Source organism: Phoca vitulina, unplaced genomic scaffold (assembly GCF_004348235.1).
Source record: "Phoca vitulina isolate PV1807 unplaced genomic scaffold, GSC_HSeal_1.0 scaffold84, whole genome shotgun sequence".
Taxonomy (NCBI): domain Eukaryota; kingdom Metazoa; phylum Chordata; class Mammalia; order Carnivora; family Phocidae; genus Phoca; species Phoca vitulina.
This window is the reverse complement of record NW_022589787.1, coordinates 4920013-4940397: the sequence shown is the minus strand read 5'-3', so window position 1 is coordinate 4940397 and position 20385 is coordinate 4920013. Positions and strand designations below refer to the sequence as shown.

At 38.8% G+C, this 20385-nt stretch overlaps 1 protein-coding gene across 5 annotated transcripts in view; it reads left to right on the top strand.

The window, feature by feature from the left end:
• The window catches only part of LOC116626202 (E3 ubiquitin-protein ligase HERC2), a 219770-nt gene that overhangs the window by 162264 nt on the left and 37121 nt on the right, over positions 1–20385 (top strand). For all 5 annotated transcript variants that reach the window (XM_032395408.1, XM_032395407.1, XM_032395406.1 and 2 more), the window contains 13 exons: positions 3248–3359; positions 4814–4895; positions 5004–5147; positions 6651–6741; positions 7031–7208; positions 7395–7476; positions 7561–7732; positions 8648–8792; positions 9647–9872; positions 13099–13270; positions 14745–14934; positions 15505–15645; positions 18569–18760. In XM_032395408.1, coding sequence (XP_032251299.1) covers positions 3248–3359; positions 4814–4895; positions 5004–5147; positions 6651–6741; positions 7031–7208; positions 7395–7476; positions 7561–7732; positions 8648–8792; positions 9647–9872; positions 13099–13270; positions 14745–14934; positions 15505–15645; positions 18569–18760 — 1927 coding nt within the window. The remainder of the gene's footprint in view (positions 1–3247; positions 3360–4813; positions 4896–5003; positions 5148–6650; positions 6742–7030; positions 7209–7394; positions 7477–7560; positions 7733–8647; positions 8793–9646; positions 9873–13098; positions 13271–14744; positions 14935–15504; positions 15646–18568; positions 18761–20385) is intronic.

Sequence of the window (20385 nt, the reverse complement as noted above, 5' to 3'; positions counted from 1 at the left end):
TTCTTTTTATCTGTCTCTAATTGTGTTTTTCTATGAAATGGCATGATATGGTATATATTTTATAGTCTTCTTTGCTGTGCTAAATATTTTATTGTCAACTTTTAAATTAAAATTTATTATGATAAAATATACATAACATAAAATGTATCCTCTTAACTATTTTTAAATGTCTAGTTCTGTGGCATTAAGTACATTCACGTTATTGTGCAATTGTGAGCAATATTCATCCCCAAAATACCCATATCATTAGTCTTTTGTTATGTAATTTTCTTGAGGGCAGTATTTCATCTTATGACTACGTTCTCGTTTACTTACTCAATTTGATATTTTGCAAGAGTACTGTAGTGATGACTATTACCATATTTATTCCTTCACCGTCCATCTACTGAACACCTGTTGTGGGCTAAACCCTGTTCTACGTCCTTTGAATGCTGTGGTGAATATGCACAATAAGATAAGACAAACTCATACACATCAGAGTGGCTTTATGACTGTGGGAAGTGCATGAAGGAGAAGTGCACCATCCTTTGATAATCTGCAAAAGAGCATTTATTTGTCAGGAGGACAAGGAAAACTCCCTCTAAAGGCATACTTTCAGGAAAAGTCAGAGTTTTCAAAGCCAGGTGGGCAGAAAAGGTGTTTTTGGCAGGGCAATAGCGTATACCAAGGATGAAGAAAGATACCTGCCAGGTTTCTGCACATTTGCTTCTTTTATTCTAAGATGTTTATGGAGGACTGTTACGTGCAGGGGATTGTTCTGAGCCTTGTTCATGGCCCAGGAGAAAACAATGTAGATAATCACTTTCCTCAGAGAAGTTGTATTTTCCTAGATAAATTGCTAAAAGTAAATGGCTAAGTCAAAGGTTATGCAAAATCAGTTTATGTGTGTTACTGTTGTCCTACTGGTGTAGTCTGATCCTTGCAGATACACGAAGGAGGCAGGTACCATGCTAGCTGAGTTCTTCTGACCACTGCCCTTTGTGCTTTCTAGAGTGTGATGTAAGTAGTCTTTTAGAAAGACTGCCTCTTACTGCTATTAAAGCACATTCTCTTAATCATGAATGGGTGGCAACTGTGATAATAAATCAGGTTATTCTAGGGTTCTGTGATCTTGGGTTTGGATTCTGTCCTGTTTTATTTTGGAAACTTTGCATTGAAACTGAAAAGAAAATAATATATATAACATTACCTCATCTAGAATATATGTTGTACTATATGTTATGATTCAAACTGATGGTAAGGAAGGAAAATACCAGTTCACTTAAATGAATCATTGAGATTTTCAAGAGAAAGGATTATAGGTTTGTATATACTTATTCAGTAACTACGAAAATGAATTGGACAAATACATAAATACATGTATATATGAGATAATGAAAAAAGTTTGAGCTTTTACTCATTGATTAAATTTTTACATAATTGAATACATTAACAAAAGATTTCTAGGTATTTGAATGTAATGTTTTTCTTTTCCAGTCAGATCTTAATTAGCTAATAATTTCAGGGTGAGTAAGTGGTCCCAGCAGTCTCCCACAGAGCACACACACAACTGGGGTATGCCCACACTGATGACCTGCTGGCCTCCATTCTGACTGGTTGATAATTACGTGGTACCAGTCATTACATATCTTGAATATCACTCTTGGTGTCCAATACATATTTTTGACTAAAAACGTGTTACAGGGTATATCAAGTATAGATAGTCTGTGATTTATTTGACTTGCAAGTTTTTGACTTTACAATAGTGCAAAAGTGACACACATTCCATAGAAACCGAACTTAGAATTTTGATCTTTTCCTGAGTTAGTAATATGTGGTACAATCCTCTCTTTTAACACTGGGCAGCAGCAGCGAGCTATATAGCTCTCAGCCATGTAATCACAGGGGTAAATAACCAATATACTTATTATAGCCATTCTGTACCCGTACCATACTTTCACTTTCAGTATAGTATTCAAGAAATTACATGAGATATTCAACACTTCATTATAAAATAGGCTTTGTGTTAGATGATTTTGTCCAACTGTAGACTAATGTAAATGTTCTCAGCATGTTCAAGGTAGGCAAGGCTAAGCTATGATGTTGAGTAGGTTAGGTGCATTTTTAAAATACTTTTCAACTTAACAATATTTTCAATTTATGATGAGTTTATTGAGGTAAAATACTATTGTAGGTAGAGGAAGATCTGTAATTACAGTGTACATATACTTGCTCTTTTGTGCCTGGTATCAGATGAAAGGATTTTCCTACATTTTAATCCCCAGACCATAAAATTTTGATCCCTTAATATAAATATTCATTAGTATATATATGTTCAAAAATCTTACCTATCTAGAACCTAGTCTCTGGAGCCGTTGGTTGTCCATCCTTGTTAATAAAAATAGAACAAAAGCAAATAAAAAGCCAAAAACCTCAAACACAGGTTCCTTAGTACCTGGTATCAACTAACAACCAAGAAAATCTAGCACTGTCCCATGTACTTGGTGGTCTCAAGTTCAAGAATTTAGCAATAAGCATTTAAACTTCCAACCCATTGAGGGCAGGTCAGGAGATAGAATGAACAAGGTGGTGGGAGCCAGCTGCCAGAGTTATGCTTCAGAAGCCTTGGGGTACGGGGCAGGCCTCTCAGGAGAGAAAGGAGGTAGGGGACCTCTAGTCCAGCTGGCCTATATGGTGGGCAGAAGGTGTGAAGGAAGAAAATTGCATTTTGCTTTGGGACTTGTAACTGTGTTAGAGTACCTCAAAAGTTGTATGGTTTTATCTATTTTATTAGTTCTTTGAGGGAAAAAAATTACCAGATGTTTAGGTTTAAGGACTTTGCCAAAATGCCAGGCCCAGTGGTGACTCCTAGGACCATTTAATCAGTGTTTTCTGCATTTAACATCTGTAGTAAATATGTGTTGACACATTGGGTGGGAATATCTGTGAATCAGTAAAACAGCTGTTGTGTTCAAGTTGGTGTATAAGAAGAAAAGAGCTGCACAGTGTGTCATAGAAAAGTCTCCACCAAAAACAAGGCTAGAATTAAATAATAGTATTAAAAGGTAGCATGCTGGTATCTAGAAATTTTGACCCTCTGGTACACTAACTTGTGTATTTACTTGAGGTTTCATTGTATTAAAACAAAACTTTAAGAGTTTCTGATAGTAATCAGCAAACTTTACTTGCTTGAGGTTGCTTTCCTTTTTGTTAAAAAAAATATTTTTATGTTGAATGACCTCTATTTCTGTCTTTTTTGTTTGGTTAGCCTTATTAGAAAGAAGACTGCAGGGCTGGAATCGGCAGCTACAATAAGAACCAAGGTGTTTGTGTGGGGACTGAATGACAAGGACCAGCTGGGCGGCCTGAAGGGCTCTAAGGTATTCCCCCTCTTCCTGAAGTTCCTATGTTACCTGTCATCCCATGATTGAGGAGGAGCTTTGCTGGTGCCTTTGCCCTAGAGAGGCTCAGTAATAATTAGACCTCTTCTAAGGTTTTTATGATTATTTACCTTCTATAAGTTGTTTTTTAAATTGACTTTTCTGAAGAAATTCTCGATGTGAACTTGTCATTATTATCAAATTTAGTTTCTGTTAAAGCCTCTGTCCTTGGAAAATAGTGCATGTTAGATGTAGTTGTATTATTGCTGTTCTATAAACTAGAAAATACACTTTTGAAAAGATTCAACAAGCATATAGATGAAAATTATAGACTGTAATTATATTTATTTTGCCATCAATACAATAAGCATTTTTGCTTACCATGAACAAAATAATGTGTAAAAAATGCTGTAGTGGTGTGAAGATGAGCAAGATATCATTTAAAGAGTAGATACAACAAATGATGCATTTGAACTAGAGTTGAATTCAGTATCTATTTATGTTACTTAGTGTCTCTTAACTGAAGAGCCACAAAACAAATACCTCCAAGTTTTAGTGCCTGGAAACAGTTTCTCTTCAGTGAGTGTCTCTGCTTCCTTTTAGTATTCTGTGAAACTTCACCCATCATGAAATCCCTTATTACCTGCATTGTTGAGAAGCTGAGAAGGAAAGTTAGAACTCATTTTAAGTCTCTCCTTTCAAGTACAACAAATTTTCATCTTTATTTGAACAGCCTTGAATGCATTTGTGTTTTAAGGCCCGTAGACTCCATTTGGAGGTGGGTAGGGGGCAGTAAGATCTGGGAGTCTCAGTTGTGATAGTGCAGGGCTGTCTAGGTGATCCTGAGGCACATGGCCCTTTGTTGGAGTTTGTACATGAAGGGTAGATTTCTTGCACTGTAGTAGTGACTATCTGATAATTTCTAGGAATCATAAAGGGTTTCTTAGACAAGGGCTTAAAGAATTTTAAATTAGGTCACACCCATCTACAATGGGAAATTGAAGTGTATAATTTCTTAGAGATGTCAGAATCAATAAGAATGAGTAGGACAAGACCTGAAATAAGATGTAGTTTACCAGATACTTGGTTATATCTTTACATTATGTATATTTTATTTTTCACCTTTTATTATGGAGCTGTTCAAACATAGCAGGTAGAAAGAATAGGGACCTGAGCCCTCATGTTCCTGTACCAGCTTCAACAGTTAACAGTAGAAGGTCACATTTTTTGTCTTTATTTTATGTATTTATCTTACACCCCCTGCCCCCCATTTAAGGTATATCTCAATATATTCTTTCATCCTTAGAATACTTTAGTGTATCTCTCTAAGAGAAAAGAACTTCATTGGTAAACAGTAATTTCTTATATCATCTAATAAGGATACTTGTAATTTTAAAAGCATAAATAAAATGATCTTTTTCCTTCTTTTGCTTAACAAAAAAATCCTGTTCTAGATAAAGGTTCCTTCATTCTCTGAGACACTGTCTGCTTTGAATGTGGTACAGGTGGCTGGTGGTTCTAAAAGTTTGTTTGCAGGTATGATTATTCTTATACCCAAAATTTTTTATAAATTATGCTTACCACCAAAAACATAGTTGTTATGTTGTGAAAAGTGAGTCTTGTCCTTGCTCTTGTTCTTTGCAGTGACTGTGGAAGGGAAGGTATATGCCTGTGGAGAAGCCACAAATGGCCGACTGGGGCTAGGCATCTCTAGCGGGACTGTGCCCATCCCTCGGCAGATTACAGCTCTTAGCAGTTATGTGGTCAAGAAGGTGGCCGTTCATTCAGGTACCAGGCCAGAGTTGGCACTCATACGCAGATAAACCTGTTGCTCGTGCTCTGCAAATAATTATGGCCTTTAAATAATTTTCCCTAGGGTGTATTCTTTTTCAAGTTTACTTATTAAGAATAAAAGTTGGATAATGTAAATCTCCAGGTGGTCTAGAATTTAATTATTTTGCTACACGAGGCTTTTTAGAGATCAGCAGTTGTTGGCATTCCAGGTGTGTAGGGACTACCCCTCTCCAAGGTGTGGGTTTTCAGTCTCGGAGCTATGGTCTTTGGTTCATGGCATCTTTGAAATCATCATGTTCTGTGCTTAAATACGTGTTATTTTTCTGGTGAAAGAGGCTGTAGCTTTCATCAGATTTCCAAAGTGTCTGTGAACCCCAGTGATAAGAAAGGTTCTTTGAAAACAAATCACATTCTCTCAATTTAGGAAACCTTTACTGAGAATTATTTCGAAGCACTATGCTAGGCCTTTCAGGAATGGAACTAATAAATTAGTTACAAAACTCAGTTCATGCCTGCACTGAATAGGTTTAGGTTTAACCCCATATAAAAGCAAGTCCAAACAGTAGTGGCTTGAGCAAGATAGAATTTTACTTTTCTTCTCTGTAAAAGTCTGGGGATGGGGTCCAGGGCTAGTATGGTAGCTCTGTGCCCATGAGGAGCACAAGCACAGGCTTGCTCTTCTTTCCACCTTCGTTGACAGATGACCATGCAGCTCTGTCTAGGTGAGCACAGACAGATGTGTCCTCCAGCCCACTTAGCCCCTCTAAATAAAGCGCTTTTCAGGAAGCCTCTCTCACTTCTGTTGGATCTCTGTCACCATCTTCTCTGGGTAAGGGACTCTGGGAAGTATAGTTTTTAGCTGAGCACATTGTTACTCTCATTAGTGTGGGTTCTCTTGGTAAAGAATAGGGCAGAATGAATGGTTTGGGGGACTGGGAGCCCAGGAGTTGGCAGGACACAGGTGACAGAGAGAAAAAGCCAGTAAAGATAGTGCTCTTCAGTCTTGGGACAGAGTAGATGGGCTGGGAGAATGGTCCCCACTGGGGAAGAGCATGACCATGAAAGAATAGGTATAATGCATTAATTGTGAATGATGGTGCTTTTGCTTAAATAACTCCACAGTTGGTGTACATTTCTCTAAAGCTTAATTGCCAGTGCATTTGATAATTTCCCTAATCATAAATGTACTTATTTTTACTTTTTTTCCACCTGAATTTTGATCTTTTATATATTTAACATAACAGGAACCTCATTATTAAACATGGCACTATTTTGCTTCTTCTTTGCAAGTAAAATTCATTCTAGGATTTAAACTTTGTAATTTAATAAAAGTTCACTGACTTTATATATTTTCACCCTGAAATGCTGATCCTGTCTACTCATTTATTGAATGCGTATTCATTGAACAAATGCTGCATGCCAGGCAGAGTAAAGTAATAATGCTGTGAACTTTTTGTAAACCAAATTTGGCAGCCTGTATCTGTGTGAATATTACAGGTGGCCGACATGCTACGGCTTTAACTGTTGATGGGAAAGTGTTTTCCTGGGGTGAAGGTGATGATGGCAAACTTGGACACTTCAGCAGAATGTAAGAATATTTTCTTCATTACTTGCTAATAAGAAACGTTACTGATGATAATAGTGAATATCCTTTGGTAGTTATTTTGTAGAAAATTAAATAAGATAGGTCATTCTTGAAAATGGAACCTAAAAATATATTTGTTAAAAATATCTATGAATGTGATTCGGCCTCATGATCTGTTTTAATGTTTGATAGTTAAGTTGATCTACAGATGTGGACCAGTGTAGATGTCCTTTTTTTCTTCTTTAAAAAAGACTGGATTGATTATAGGGAATATTATTTAATCTTGTTTTAGGAACTGTGACAAGCCACGGCTTATAGAGGCCCTGAAAACCAAGCGTATCCGGGATATTGCCTGTGGGAGCTCACACAGTGCAGCCCTCACGTCCAGTGGGGAGCTATACACCTGGGGCCTTGGAGAGTACGGCCGGTTGGGACATGGGGATAATACAACACAACTGAAGCCCAAAATGGTGATTATACACATTTTTGTTGCTTACAGAAAGCTTACCATCTGCTGATTTCAAGAGAAGATAAGCTTCGAGTCTAGGAAAGTTCATAAAGACGTGTGCTTTATTGGCTTTCAGTCTATGGAAAAAATTTCCCTTGTTTTCTCAGTGCCTGTGCTTGATTCTGTTTTTAAATTTGTAATTGAGTAGGTGAAAGTCCTTCTTGGTCACAGAGTAATCCAGGTTGCATGTGGAAGTAGAGATGCACAGACCCTGGCTCTGACTGATGAAGGTGAGCTCCTGCCTGACTCTGTGTTTCTGGGTGGGTAGGAACATCATGAAGCACTGCCCTGAAGTATGCATTTTTTAAACCTAGGTTTGGTATTTTCCTGGGGTGATGGTGACTTTGGAAAACTGGGCCGGGGAGGAAGTGAAGGCTGTAACATTCCCCAGAACATTGAGAGACTGAATGGACAGGGAGTGTGCCAGATTGAATGCGGAGCTCAGTTCTCCTTGGCTCTCACCAAGTCAGGAGTGGTGTGGACATGGTATGTAAACTCTGTCACCCATCAGTGTGTCTGTCCATGTGAGACAGTGGTGGGTCTCTGCCCTATAATCCACGCCCACCCTGGAGGAATGGTTAACCTTCATTTTCTTATATCCAGACATCTTTTTTCTTTTATTTATTTCGAGTTGGGATTAGTGACAATATTATAATAAGAAATTTTTCTTGTAAGTGGGTCATTTGGAAAAGAAGACTAGAGAAATTTTAGCCCAGCTTGTCTTCCCTGTTTAGGTGAGGTTTACGTAGAAGGTTTCTTCTTTTTTTTTTAAGATTTTATTTATTTATTTGACAGAGAGAGACACAGTGAGAGAGGGAACACAAGCAGGGGGAGTGGGAGAGGGAGAAGCAGGCTTCCCGCGGAGCAGGGAGCCCGATGCGGGGCTCGATCCCAGGACTCTGGGATCATGACCTGAGCCAAAGGCAGACGCTTAACGACTGAGCCACCCAGGCGCCCCGGTTTCTTCTTTCTTATCATGCCAGAAGCCTAGTGATCAACTGGCAGAAAGCAGACTTCTGATTTCTTTGATCCTGAAAAAGTTCATGTCTCTCTTGTGAAAGCTTATTTTATTAAATTTAAAAGGAGTGGGGCATCCAGCTGACCTTGTGACAATGTGATGGGCCTTAGCTTGAGTATTGTGACTCAGAGACAGCTTGAGGAAGAATTAACCTATATCAGTAACTTAAGTGTATACAACACACATTAAGGATCTTGCTATAGAATTAATGAATTAATTTGAATTAATGATATACTGTTTTATAACATAATTTCAGAGACCCTGGGCACCGTGTGTGATGTTAGTGAGCTGGCTCTAGTGCTGTAAACAATGAGTGTTTTCCTGATGGAACATTGCCAGACGATAACCATATATGAAAATGCACACTGTTGATCTCCTTGCAGGGGGAAGGGGGATTACTTCAGATTGGGCCACGGCTCTGATGTGCATGTGCGGAAGCCACAGGTGGTGGAAGGGCTGAGAGGGAAGAAGATTGTGCATGTGGCCGTCGGGGCCCTGCATTGCCTGGCAGTCACAGATGCAGGGCAGGTAAGCTGAGGTGACAAGTCCTTGCGTCAAAAGTATAATTCATGATGAAATGAAATGAGTCTTAGTACTTAAAGAACCAGGAGGATGGGCTGTGCCCATTTTGTTCTTGTGTGTATCTGCCCAGTTGTCAGCGTAGGCAGGGACACCCGGTAAATTAAAGAGTTGCTGACTGACAGATGTTGTAAAGTGGTAGGCTTTCCTGCTCTAAAGTCCACCTGGAATGGTGAAAAGATTATTGTCATTGAAGGTGCTCCTACTGCTAAGGTATTAGCAGTGTTTTACTTTAGAAATGGATAACCGATGGGGAGATACATGTACGTCATTTTAGAAATGAAGTCATTCTTCTGTTTTGAGAATCCATATCATGACAGGCTCATGTTATATTTTACAAATTCATTTATGACAACAAATTAGCACACTTTTTTTTTCAAATTTTTATTTAAGTTCTAGTTAGTTAACATATAGTGTAATATTGGTTTCAGGAGTAGAATTTAGTGATTCATCATTTACATGTGACACCCAGTGCTCATCGTAACAAGAGCACACTGTTTTTTAATCAAAATGAATTAAAAATGAATTATTCCTTCTAATTCTGTAAAGCCAAGAAGTGAATTACATGAAAAGTGAGCATATTGTTTTTGATCATTTTTCTTTGCAAAATAAAGGAAAAAATAAGTATTGAACTTAGTTGAAGAGGAGAATCTCCCTGCTTCCTAAAACAAAACAGAACAGATGAATTCATTGGATTGATATTAAGTAAATACTTATTTATAGTTATTGGAAAGAAGTTTGAAGTGAATTTAAAGAAAATGTTCTCAAATGTTGAAAAATTCTGTTTTTGTTCCCTATAACAGGTTTATGCTTGGGGGGATAATGACCACGGCCAACAGGGCAATGGCACAACCACAGTTAATAGAAAGCCTACGCTTGTACAAGGCTTAGAAGGCCAGAAGATCACGCGAGTGGCTTGTGGGTCTTCACACAGTGTGGCATGGACTACCGTTGATGTGGCAACACCCTCTGTCCATGAGCCCGTCCTCTTTCAGACTGCAAGAGACCCTTTAGGTGCTTCCTATTTAGGTAACACAGATTTGTATTTAGTATGAGATACTTCTGTATGGTAGAGCAACATCATAGATAGAATATTTGATAAGACCACCAGATTAAAGGTTTTAGCATTGTGTTAACTGCATTCTGAACCAAGGCCACAAATTAATCATGGTACTTTGATTTTTGCATGCTGGAATGAAAATTTTAAAAGGAAGTATGATGCTGATTCTATTATGATCAGATCAGTTCTGGCAATGCTGTATAATAACTACTTGACATATATAAGCACTGTGCTGGGCTGGGCTGCTTGGTATTTTTAACAGCTTAACTCAGATATAATTGACATACAACAAACCATACATATTTAAAGTGTAATTTCCATGAGCTTTGACATGTGTGCACCTGTGAAAGCATCACTGCAGTCAAGATAAGTGAAAATATACATATTCTTTGTGCCCCTTCTCAGCTTCCTTCCTCCTACAACCACTTGACTTGCTTTCTGACACTGTATATCAGTTTGCATTTTGAGTTTTATATAAATGGAATCATACAGTAGGTACTTTTTAAATCTCACTTTTTCCATTCAGCATCATTATTTTGAGATTCATCTATGTTGCATGTACCAATAATTCATTCTTTTTCATTCTTGAGTAGTATTTCACTTACGCATATACTGCAATTTGTTATTAGTCGCCTGTGGGTGGACTTTCAGGTTGTTTCCAGTTTTTGGCTCTACAAATACAATTGCTATGAACATTCATGTTCAAGTCTTTATATGGACCTACACTTGCATTTCTCTAGGGTAAATACCTAGGAGAGGAATGGTTGAATCATTTGGTAGGTGTATGTTTATCTTCTTAAGAATCCTACTGACTGTTTTTGCATTGTTGTTCCAGAGCTTCAGCTCACTCCATACTTTTGTCTACACTTGGTTTGGTCAGTCTTTATAATTTGAACCTAGATTTGTGTGGATATGTAGTGGTATCTCATTGTGGTTTTACTTTGCATTTCCCTGATGACTAATGATGTTGAGCATCATGTGTATTTACCATCCAAATGTGTTTTTTGTTGTAGTGTCTATTCCTATCTTTTGCCTATATTTAAAACTAGGTTGTTTTCTTACTGAGTTTTGAGTGTTATTTTTTATTTTTTAATTTTTTTAAGATTTATTTGACAGAGAGAGAGACAGCAAGAGCAGGAACACAAGCAGGGGGAGGGGCAGAGGGAGAAGCAGGCTTCCCACAGAGCAGGGAGCCCAATGTGGGGCTCGATCCCAGGAGCCTGGGATCATGACCTGAGCCGAAGGCAGACGCTTAACGACTGAGCCACCCAGGCGCCCCTTGAGTGTTCTTTGTATATTCTGGGTACAAGTCTTTTGTCAGATATGTGACTTGTACATATTTCCTCCCAGTGTTGCTTGTCTTCTCATTCTCTTCACAAGTGAATTTTAAAGAGCAGAGATTTTTAATTTTGATAAAGTCCATTTTTTTAATGGATCGTACTTTGGGGGTTATATCTAAAAAGGCTTTGTGTACTCAGGATCACGAAGATTCATTTCCGGTGTTTTCTTATATAAGTTCTGTAGCTTTAGATTTTCTTTTTAAAGATTTTATTTACTTATTTGATAGAGAGAGAGAGAGATCACAAGTAGGCAGGCAGGCCAGAGGGAGAGGGAGAAGCAGGCTCGATCCCAGGACACTGGGATCATGACCTGAGCCAAAGGCAAATGCTTAACTGACTGAGACACCCAGGCGTCCCTGTAGTTTTAGATATTTAAGTCTATGCTTGATCTGGATTTAAATTTTATATATTGTGTACTGAAATTCTTTTGGGGGGCGTGTGTGTGGATATCCAGTTGTTTCAGTTGCATTTATTGAAGAAAACTATCCTTTCTCTGTTGAATTGCTTTTTGCACCTTTGTCAAAAATCACTTGTCAGTGTATGTTGTGGATCTATTTCTGGATGCTCAGTTTTGTTTTGTTGCCTTATTTTTGTATTTTGATGCTGATACCACATTGTTTTGATTACTATAACTTTATAAAAGACCCAAATTCAGGCTGTGATAATTCTTTAACTTTGTTCTTTTTCAAATGCTGTTTTGAGTATTAGAATCAGCTTGTCAATTTTTATAAAATAGCCTGCTGGAGATTTTTTTTTTTTAAAGATTTTATTTATTTGACAGAGAGAGACACAGTGAGAGAGGGAACACAAGCAGGGGGAGTGGAGGGAGAGAAGCAGGCTTCCCGCCGAGCAGGGAGCCCGATGCGGGGCTTAATCCCAGGACCCTGGGATCATGACCTGAGCCGAAGGCAGACGCTTAATGACTGAGCCACCCAGGTGCCCCTGCTGGAGATTTTTGTATGTCTGTAAATCTTCTTTAGCTTAGATACAGTTAAGTTACTCTGAAACGTTTTGTTCCTTTTGGGTCTTGGTTTTGGATTTGTTTAGTGGCTTCAGACCTGATGTTAGTCTGGGGCTAATTACTCCCCACCACTCAGACAAGACTCTCCTGAGTACTTAGCGCCCAGTGAATAATGAGGTCTTCATGTCTGGCTGATGGGAGCAAGTGATATGCTGGTTCCTCTGCATTCTTCCAGCATATGTGCTGGGCTTGTAGTACTTTCATGTAGTTCTTTCTTTGGCTTTGGGAAGTTCCTTCTCATGTAGGCACCCATCACCTTTTGCTGCATCGTCAACTGGGGTGAGTGAGGGTACTTGCACAATGCCCTGGCACTTACCTGGGCAACTGTCTCTTCTCCGCTTCTGTTTTGTGAACTCTGACCACATTGACCTCCCTCCTGCCCCAGAGCTGTGCCTCCTTTACTCATGTAGACCACTTCCCTTGGCTGAAGCCTTCGAACTCTTAGGGCAGTGATGAGCTGGGTCATGTGTCCAGTAAGACTGTGTATTGGTGAACCATTGTTTTGTCTTGTCTCCATTGTTTTGTATTATTTTTTTCTTGCATTTCAATGGTAAGTAAATACAGGTAGTTACCATATTTTCATAACTTTTTTTTTTTTTTGTAGTCAAACAGCAAAGCTTTGATGAAAATAACTTCTTCATAGAAGTATAAATAAATAGGTTGCTTATTGTTGTTTTTGTTTTTACTCTGGAAGACCATTAACCTAATACTTAATCTGTGAAATCGTAAAATGCAGATTGCAGTGTGTTTTAGAAATAAACTGAAGAGGTCAAATAGGAATAGAGCAAACTCTGATCTTTAAAATTGATCCTAAATTTTATTTTCCTTTTTCAGGTGTGCCTTCAGATGCTGATTCTTCTGCTGCCAGCAATAAAATCAGTGGTGCAAATAATTCTAAGCCAAATCGCCCTTCTCTTGCCAAGATTCTCCTGTCATTGGATGGAAATCTGGCCAAACAGCAGGCCTTATCTCATATACTTACAGCACTGCAAATCATGTATGCCAGGTAGGCTTGTTGGCTAGCTTTTGAAATCCTGCAGGTATTTAAATTTTGGGTTTTGTATTTTTGGTTAATCAAATGTCTCGAGAATGTTGTGTTATTGTCTTTAAATACTGTGAGTTTTAGGTCATATACCCTTAGATAGTGAATGGTGATTTTTTTTTTTAAAGATCTATTTATTTTAGAGAGCGAGAGAGTACGTGTGCACACGAGGCGGGAGAGGGCCAGAGGGAGGGGAAGAGAGAGAGAATCTCCAGCAGACTCCCTGCTGATCATGGAGCCTGAGAACACGGGGCTTGATCTCATGACCCTGAGATCACGGCCTGAGCCGAAATCAAGAGTCAGATACTTAACCGACTAAGCCACCCAGGTGCCCCTGTGCTTTTTTTAATGGGGGTTGAAATAAGAATCAAAAGTCCAAATTGGGGTGCCTGGGTGGCTCAGTAGATTAGGTGTCCGACTCTTGATTTAGGCTCAGGTCATAATCTCAGGGTCATGAGATTGAGCTCTGCATCGGGCTCCGTGCTGGGCATGGAGCTTGCTTAAGATTCTCTCTCCCTCTCCCACTACCCCTCCTCCACCCCTGCTCTCTCTCTTTCTCTCTCTCTCTCAAAAAAGAAATCCAAATTAAAAATTTTTTTTTATGGCCAGTAAGCTCTAAGCATTACTATTTGAGGAATGAGATGAAGAATTAACTGATACAAATATACAGTGATGTTTAAGACTACTTGTCATCTCCTTCACTCAAACACTTGATAAACAGAGTTTTGTTTGTTTTTTTTTTAAAGATTTTATTTATTTATTCATGAGAGACAGAGACAGAGAGATAGAGAGAGAGAGAGAGGCAGAGGGAGAAGCAGGTTCCCAAGGAGCAGGGAGCCCGATGCAGGACTTGATCCCAGGACCCTGGGATCACGACCTGAGCCTAAGGCAGACGCTTAACCATCTGAGCCACCCAGGTGCCTGATAAACAGAGTTTTGATAACGCTATCTTTTCCAACATTTTGCTGCTCTTTTGTCAGTCTGAGTTAGTTGCCCATCTATCATGGTTATGGACCTGACGAAAATTACACAGGAACATTAGTTTCATACCAAAGGCCAACTCTGTCACTGAGAGGACATTTAGTCTTTGCTGCCTTGTGTGAGGCACCCTTGGTCCACAGCTTTCAGTAAACAAAAAATTATCCTCAGGCTCTAACAACGATCCTAGAAGATTCTTCAGGGGAGTCTGGGGGTTTATTCTGGTCTGATTCTTATATTTGGTATTTTTTCACCTGTCATCACTGAGGTCATAAGATCATAAGTACACATTGTAGCTTTTAGCTGAGGAATATTAGTTCAGTATTTTCCCAGAACTGCTTTATGTGTATCCTATAAAAATGAGGGAGTCATTCAGTAAGTGTTTGTCCCTCCTCCTGACTCTTGTGTCCTGCGATGGTGAAGGGCATTTCACCACAGGCCTGGCTTTCTCTCCTGACAGAGATGCGGTGGTTGGGGCGCTCATGCCAGCTGGCATGATTGCCCCGGTGGAGTGTCCTTCATTCTCCTCCTCGGCACCTCCTTCCGATGTGTCTGCTCTGGCCAGTCCTGTGAATGGAGAAGAATGTGTGCTAGCTGTTGATATTGAAGACAGACTGAGTCCAAATCCATGGCAAGAAAAGAGAGGAGAGGTAAAAATAAATAGTACGGCAATAAAGCAACATTAGATCAAAAAGGAAAAAGTAGCTACTTTGTGTTTAGGAAAGTATAGGGCCTTCTTTCACTTAATTCAGACTGCTTTTGTTCCTACTGCTTTGATTTTTGGCTTGAATTAAAAATATTCAATTTAAAAAGGATCTTTTGAGTGCTTAAATAGAAATAGATTTATTCTTTTAAAAAGTTGTGAAATGCAAGTCCACTGTCCTTTATCTGCAATTCTGAAACATTAAAGCTCTGAAAGCCAAGAGTTTTTGTAACTTATTTTGGGGAAAAACCCAACTTGAAGAGATGTGAACTCATTTTAATCTTCTTCATGTGATCCTTTGTGAATATTAATAGGTTTTCATGGGAATATGAATGTGTGTGATTTGCAGGGTTGCCCTGTACCCCACTGGAGCTGGTAGTGTAAGCACCTTGTTAACCTCTATAAAGTCTGGGACATTCCAGATGGCCTAAGGGGTTTGAGATAAGGCTTTTTGGAGTTGTGTGGGAAGTGTGCCACATTGCTGAGTTTTTCCTCTTCCTGTATACTTTTAAACTAGATGATCTCTTCTGACGATGCTGTGACCCCCTCTGCAGTGACCCCATCTGCTTCCTCAGCTTCTTCTCGACCATTTATCCCAGTGACGGATGACCCAGGAGCTGCCAGCATCATTGCAGAAACTATGACAAAAACCAAAGAGGTCAAGGAGCTTTCTTCTTTAACATTTTATTTTGAAATAATCTTAAATGCATACAAAAGTTGGAGAAGTAGTACATAGAAATATAGCACATTGTACTTTCATATACTATTCACCTAGGTTCTCCAGTTGTTAGCCTTTCTGAACCATTGGTGGGGAGCTGCAGGGCACAATCCCCATTCATCCTCAGGGCTTCAGTGTGTCAGGGCATTAACAGTGATCCAGGATTACTTTCTAATCCACAGATCTAATCAGATTTTGCTCGTTGTCCTAATAGCATCCTTTATAGGTCTAGAACCCAACTCAGGGTTGTGTGTTGTCTCTTTAGTATTTAATATGGAACATTCTTTAATTATTCCTTTTGATGGATACCACAGGAAGGATGTGGAGTTCTTTTCAGTGCATCCCATTGGGGTATTTGCATTGTTGATTTGCTGCATTACTGGTGATATTAATTCTTATTGCTTGGTTAAGAGTATCTGTCAGGTTTCTCCACCAGAAGTTAATAAAAGTGAGATAGTAAGTATTCATGGGGAGATACTTCGAGACTGTAAATACCTGTAAGAACCTTGTTCCTCCTCATATTTTTACCCAGCAGTTTTTACTATCTATTGATGATTCTAGCTGAATTCATTATTACTGTGGTAGTTGTCACATGGTGATTTTTCAAATTTCATCATTCCTTTTTGAATATAATTGTTGCTGTTCTTCTGTGAGAACTTTCCCTTCTCATCTTCATCTATCCGTCTATGTTGGTATAGATTCATGGGATCCTACTTTACTCAAATAATGACATCTATTACTGTTAGCATTTGGCACCTAAAATGTCCCAGACATGGGCACTGGAATCCCTTTTTGGCTGGTTCATTTGTCCTTCTGACATGTCCCCATAATTCTTTGAGCACTTCTTTACTTTTTGGCACAACAACGTGTTCCAGACTTATCTTTCACTTATCTTGTCCCTGCTCTGGAATCATCCATTTCTCCAAGGAGTCCTGGTTCCTTTTAGTGGATCATAGAATTTAGAAACAAGATCTGGAAACTTGGTAAGTTAATTGCTCCCAGATGTCCTTGGTTTACACCTTCTCAGCAACCATGCACACATATGTGTATTTTTTTCTTCTTCAGCATCTTATCTTTATAATAAAAACCATGAATAGTTCAAACCACTATTTTCAGTTTCAGTCCAACACCACAGAATTTATGCTTGCTCTGTCCCTTTCTGTGTTTGGAGTGTATAATCCTTTTATACGTTGCTGGGTTGATTTGTTGTTTTGTTGAGGGTTTTTATACCAGTGTTCATAAGGGATACTGATCTGTAGTTTTCTTGTGATGTCTTTGCCTGGTTTGGTTATCAGAGTAATACTGTCCTCATAGAATAAAATGGGCAGTGTTCCTTCATCTGTTTTTTTTAGAAGAGTTTGAAGGATTAGTGTTAATTCTTTAAATATTTTATAGAATTTTATCTGTCCCTTTAACATGTTCTCATCATTCTTTGAGTGTTTCCTTGCTTTCTGACACAACACACAGTTCTAGCTAAGCTCAACAAAATATTTTATCCTCCAGCCTAGAAATCAGATGTTTCTCTAGGAGGTCTTGGTTCTTTTTAGTGGAGAATCGTATTTAGAAGGCAAGATCTTCAAGTGCTCATTGCTATTGGGATGTTGCTGTTCCCAAACATTCTTAGCGGACAGAACTAGGGAATAAATGTGTATGTGTATATATACACACAATAGAGAAGTACACTTGTATTTATTTCATTATAAATGTGCATATTTTGAAAACCACTGGTTCACAACAATACAATCAATTCTAATTGCACAGGATTCATTCTTCTTTTCTCCCCCTCTGTATTTATAACTCTTCTCTGAAAGTGAGAAACCTGACCCTTGTTATTGACAGTTTATTTAGTTCCCCTTAGGTACCCAGCCTCCCATCTGGTTGCCACTCCTTTCCCACATGGGTACCCTCCTTTCTCTGCACAGCTTCTGATGCTCAAAACCAGTCTAACTTTTGCAGGGATGACCTTTTACCTGCTTGATTTGTGACCTCCCCCTCACCTCCCATGCTGCCAGCCAAAGCAGGGACACCTTCTACTTTGCATGGCTCTGTCACACTGGCCACCCCCACATGTGGACACCCTCCCCAGCCTACTTAGGTGCTCCATATGCCAGACCATTGTACCCTTCTAACACTCTCTCCCTTGCCAGCATATTCCCCTTGGGGACAAATATGCATTCTTTTTTTTTTTTAAGTTTTTATTTAAATTCCAGTTAACATACAGTGTAATATTAGTTTCAGGTGTACAATATAGTGATTTAGCACTTCCATACAACACCTGGTGCTTATCATAACAAGTACACTCCTTAGTCCCCATCATCTATTTAATATGCATTATTTTCAATTATACTTGGAACTCTTGGTTTATTATGCTATTACTGCTGACAAAAATATGTTCTATAGAAATTACTCATAACCGTCTTTGGTAATAAAAAAATTACTATTTATAAATAAGGTGTCTAGACTCAACTTCTAATACTTGGCGATCTCCTAGGGTGAGGATTTAATGCAGAAATTATCCTGAATTATGCAAAATTTTTGCTTTTAGGTAGAAGAGGCATTGCTTTCCTACCAGTTTATTTATGAGACATAGGCATTATCCAGATTATTATACCCCTAAATTCTTATCATTTCAGTTTTGGTTTGATTCATAAATAAAAATGGTTAATTGGTCTTGAAAGCATAGTGTACATGGTGATGGAAATTTTATGGGTCTGTCGTTTCTTAATCTGGCATTTCATGGTGTTAAAGACCTTCTAAAGCCCCTTATTCATCAGTAGTAGTTGCGTATCCTTTGAGTTTATAAGGTAAACTGGTGACTATTTCTTAATGTATCATTCCTCATTTTAATTGTTGGACTTTTTAGGATGTTGAAAGCCAAAATAAAGCATCAGGCCCAGAACCTCAGTCCTTGGATGAATTCACCAGTCTGCTGGTTGCGGATGACACCCGAGTCATGGTGGACTTGCTCAAGCTGTCCGTGTGTAGCCGGGCAGGGGACAAGGGCAGGGACGTGCTTTCAGCTGTGCTCTCTGGCATGGGTACCGCCTACCCACAGGTGAGCCACACAGTGGGTGCTGTGGGCCTCCCCTCCAGGGAATATGCTACTGTTGACATCACACCTTATCTTGTGCTTGATTTTATTCTAGTAGATAGCAGTTTAGAAGGACTCTTTGTAAGTAAGTCCTTTCTCTGTCATATGTGCTGCAGTTGTCCTCTCAGTGTGCCTTTTGACATCATTTTGGTACTTTTTGCCATTTAGAAATTTCTAATTTTTATGAAGGCAGATCTACCAGTTTTTTTCATTGATGGCTTCTGGATTTTGTATTATGCTAAAAAAATGCTTACTACATGACAGTCATATTTGAAGAAATTTTCTCAAGTTTCTTCTAATTATTTTTATGATTTCAGTTATTATATTTACATCTTTTAGCCATCTGGGATTTATCTTTTTTTTTTTTTTTTTTTTAAGATTTATTTATTTCTTTGGAGAGAGAGAAAGGGAGAGTGTGAGCGAGTGGGGGAGAGGGCCAGAGGGAGAGAGTCTTCAAGCAGACTCCTCACTAAGCACAACATGAGGCTCCATCTCACAACCCATGAGATCATGACCTGAGCCGAAGCCAAGAGTCGGAAACTTAGCCGACTGAGCCATCCAGGCGCCCCATCTGGGATTTATCTTAATGTAAGGGATAAGGTAGGGATCCAACTTTATTTTTTCCTAGATGGCAAGCATGTTGCCCAACACCGTTTATTGAATAATCTATCCTTTTCTCAATGATTTAGAAACTATTTTAATCATATTTTAAATTCCTGTATATATTTGGGTCTATTTATGGACTCTTGTTCCATTAACCTAACTCTTTATGGTCTCATACTACAGTGTTTTAACTATTATGGCTTTAAATAGGTTTTAATATTTGGTCACACTGGATCCAATAGGATTTTTTGCTATGGTGGCAGTGTTCTGTAGCTGAAGCCATTCAGTGTGATAGCCTCTAGTCATGTGTAGCTGTTGACCACTTCAAAAATGACTAGTGCACCTGAGGAACTGAAGTTTTCATTTTATTTAACTTTAATTATTTTAAATTTGCATAGCCACATGTGGCTAGTTTAGGATATAAAGCCAGCATTGTGTATCAGTATATCTTAGAAATTGGATTGATGAGTCCTAAAGTTTTTTGGCTTCCTTAAAGACTCTTATTTATCAGTGGCCTTGCTCTGCCTTTTTTTCCAGCTGGCCACATCAGGAAGTCTGATGCCATGTGCTCTGTACAGATATGTAATCTGTGTTTCTCTGGGCCCCATATCACTACCACCCAAACGAGAAGGTACTAGGTATGGTTGAGTGGTCTTGAAAGCATAGTAAATGGTTTGGTAGATAGTAAATGGTTTGGGGCCTTGTTATTTCTTAATTGTATTCAGGAAGAACAGAAAGTAGGTTTCCTACTTTCTAGTTTTTTGAGGCAAGTTACTTGGCATAATTCTGAGAGATTGAATCAAGATGAATTGCCACAAGCAAAAGCTTAATTTTTTTTTTTATAAGTTTATTGCATTTGTGAGAGGAAAGGATATGAACGAGGACATGGATTTAAAGTAATAATGCCCAGCATTTGTTGCACATAGCCCTGCCGGGTCCAGTTCTGGTGCGCTCTTGGTACGAGGGTAGGTGTTGGTATTCTCTGT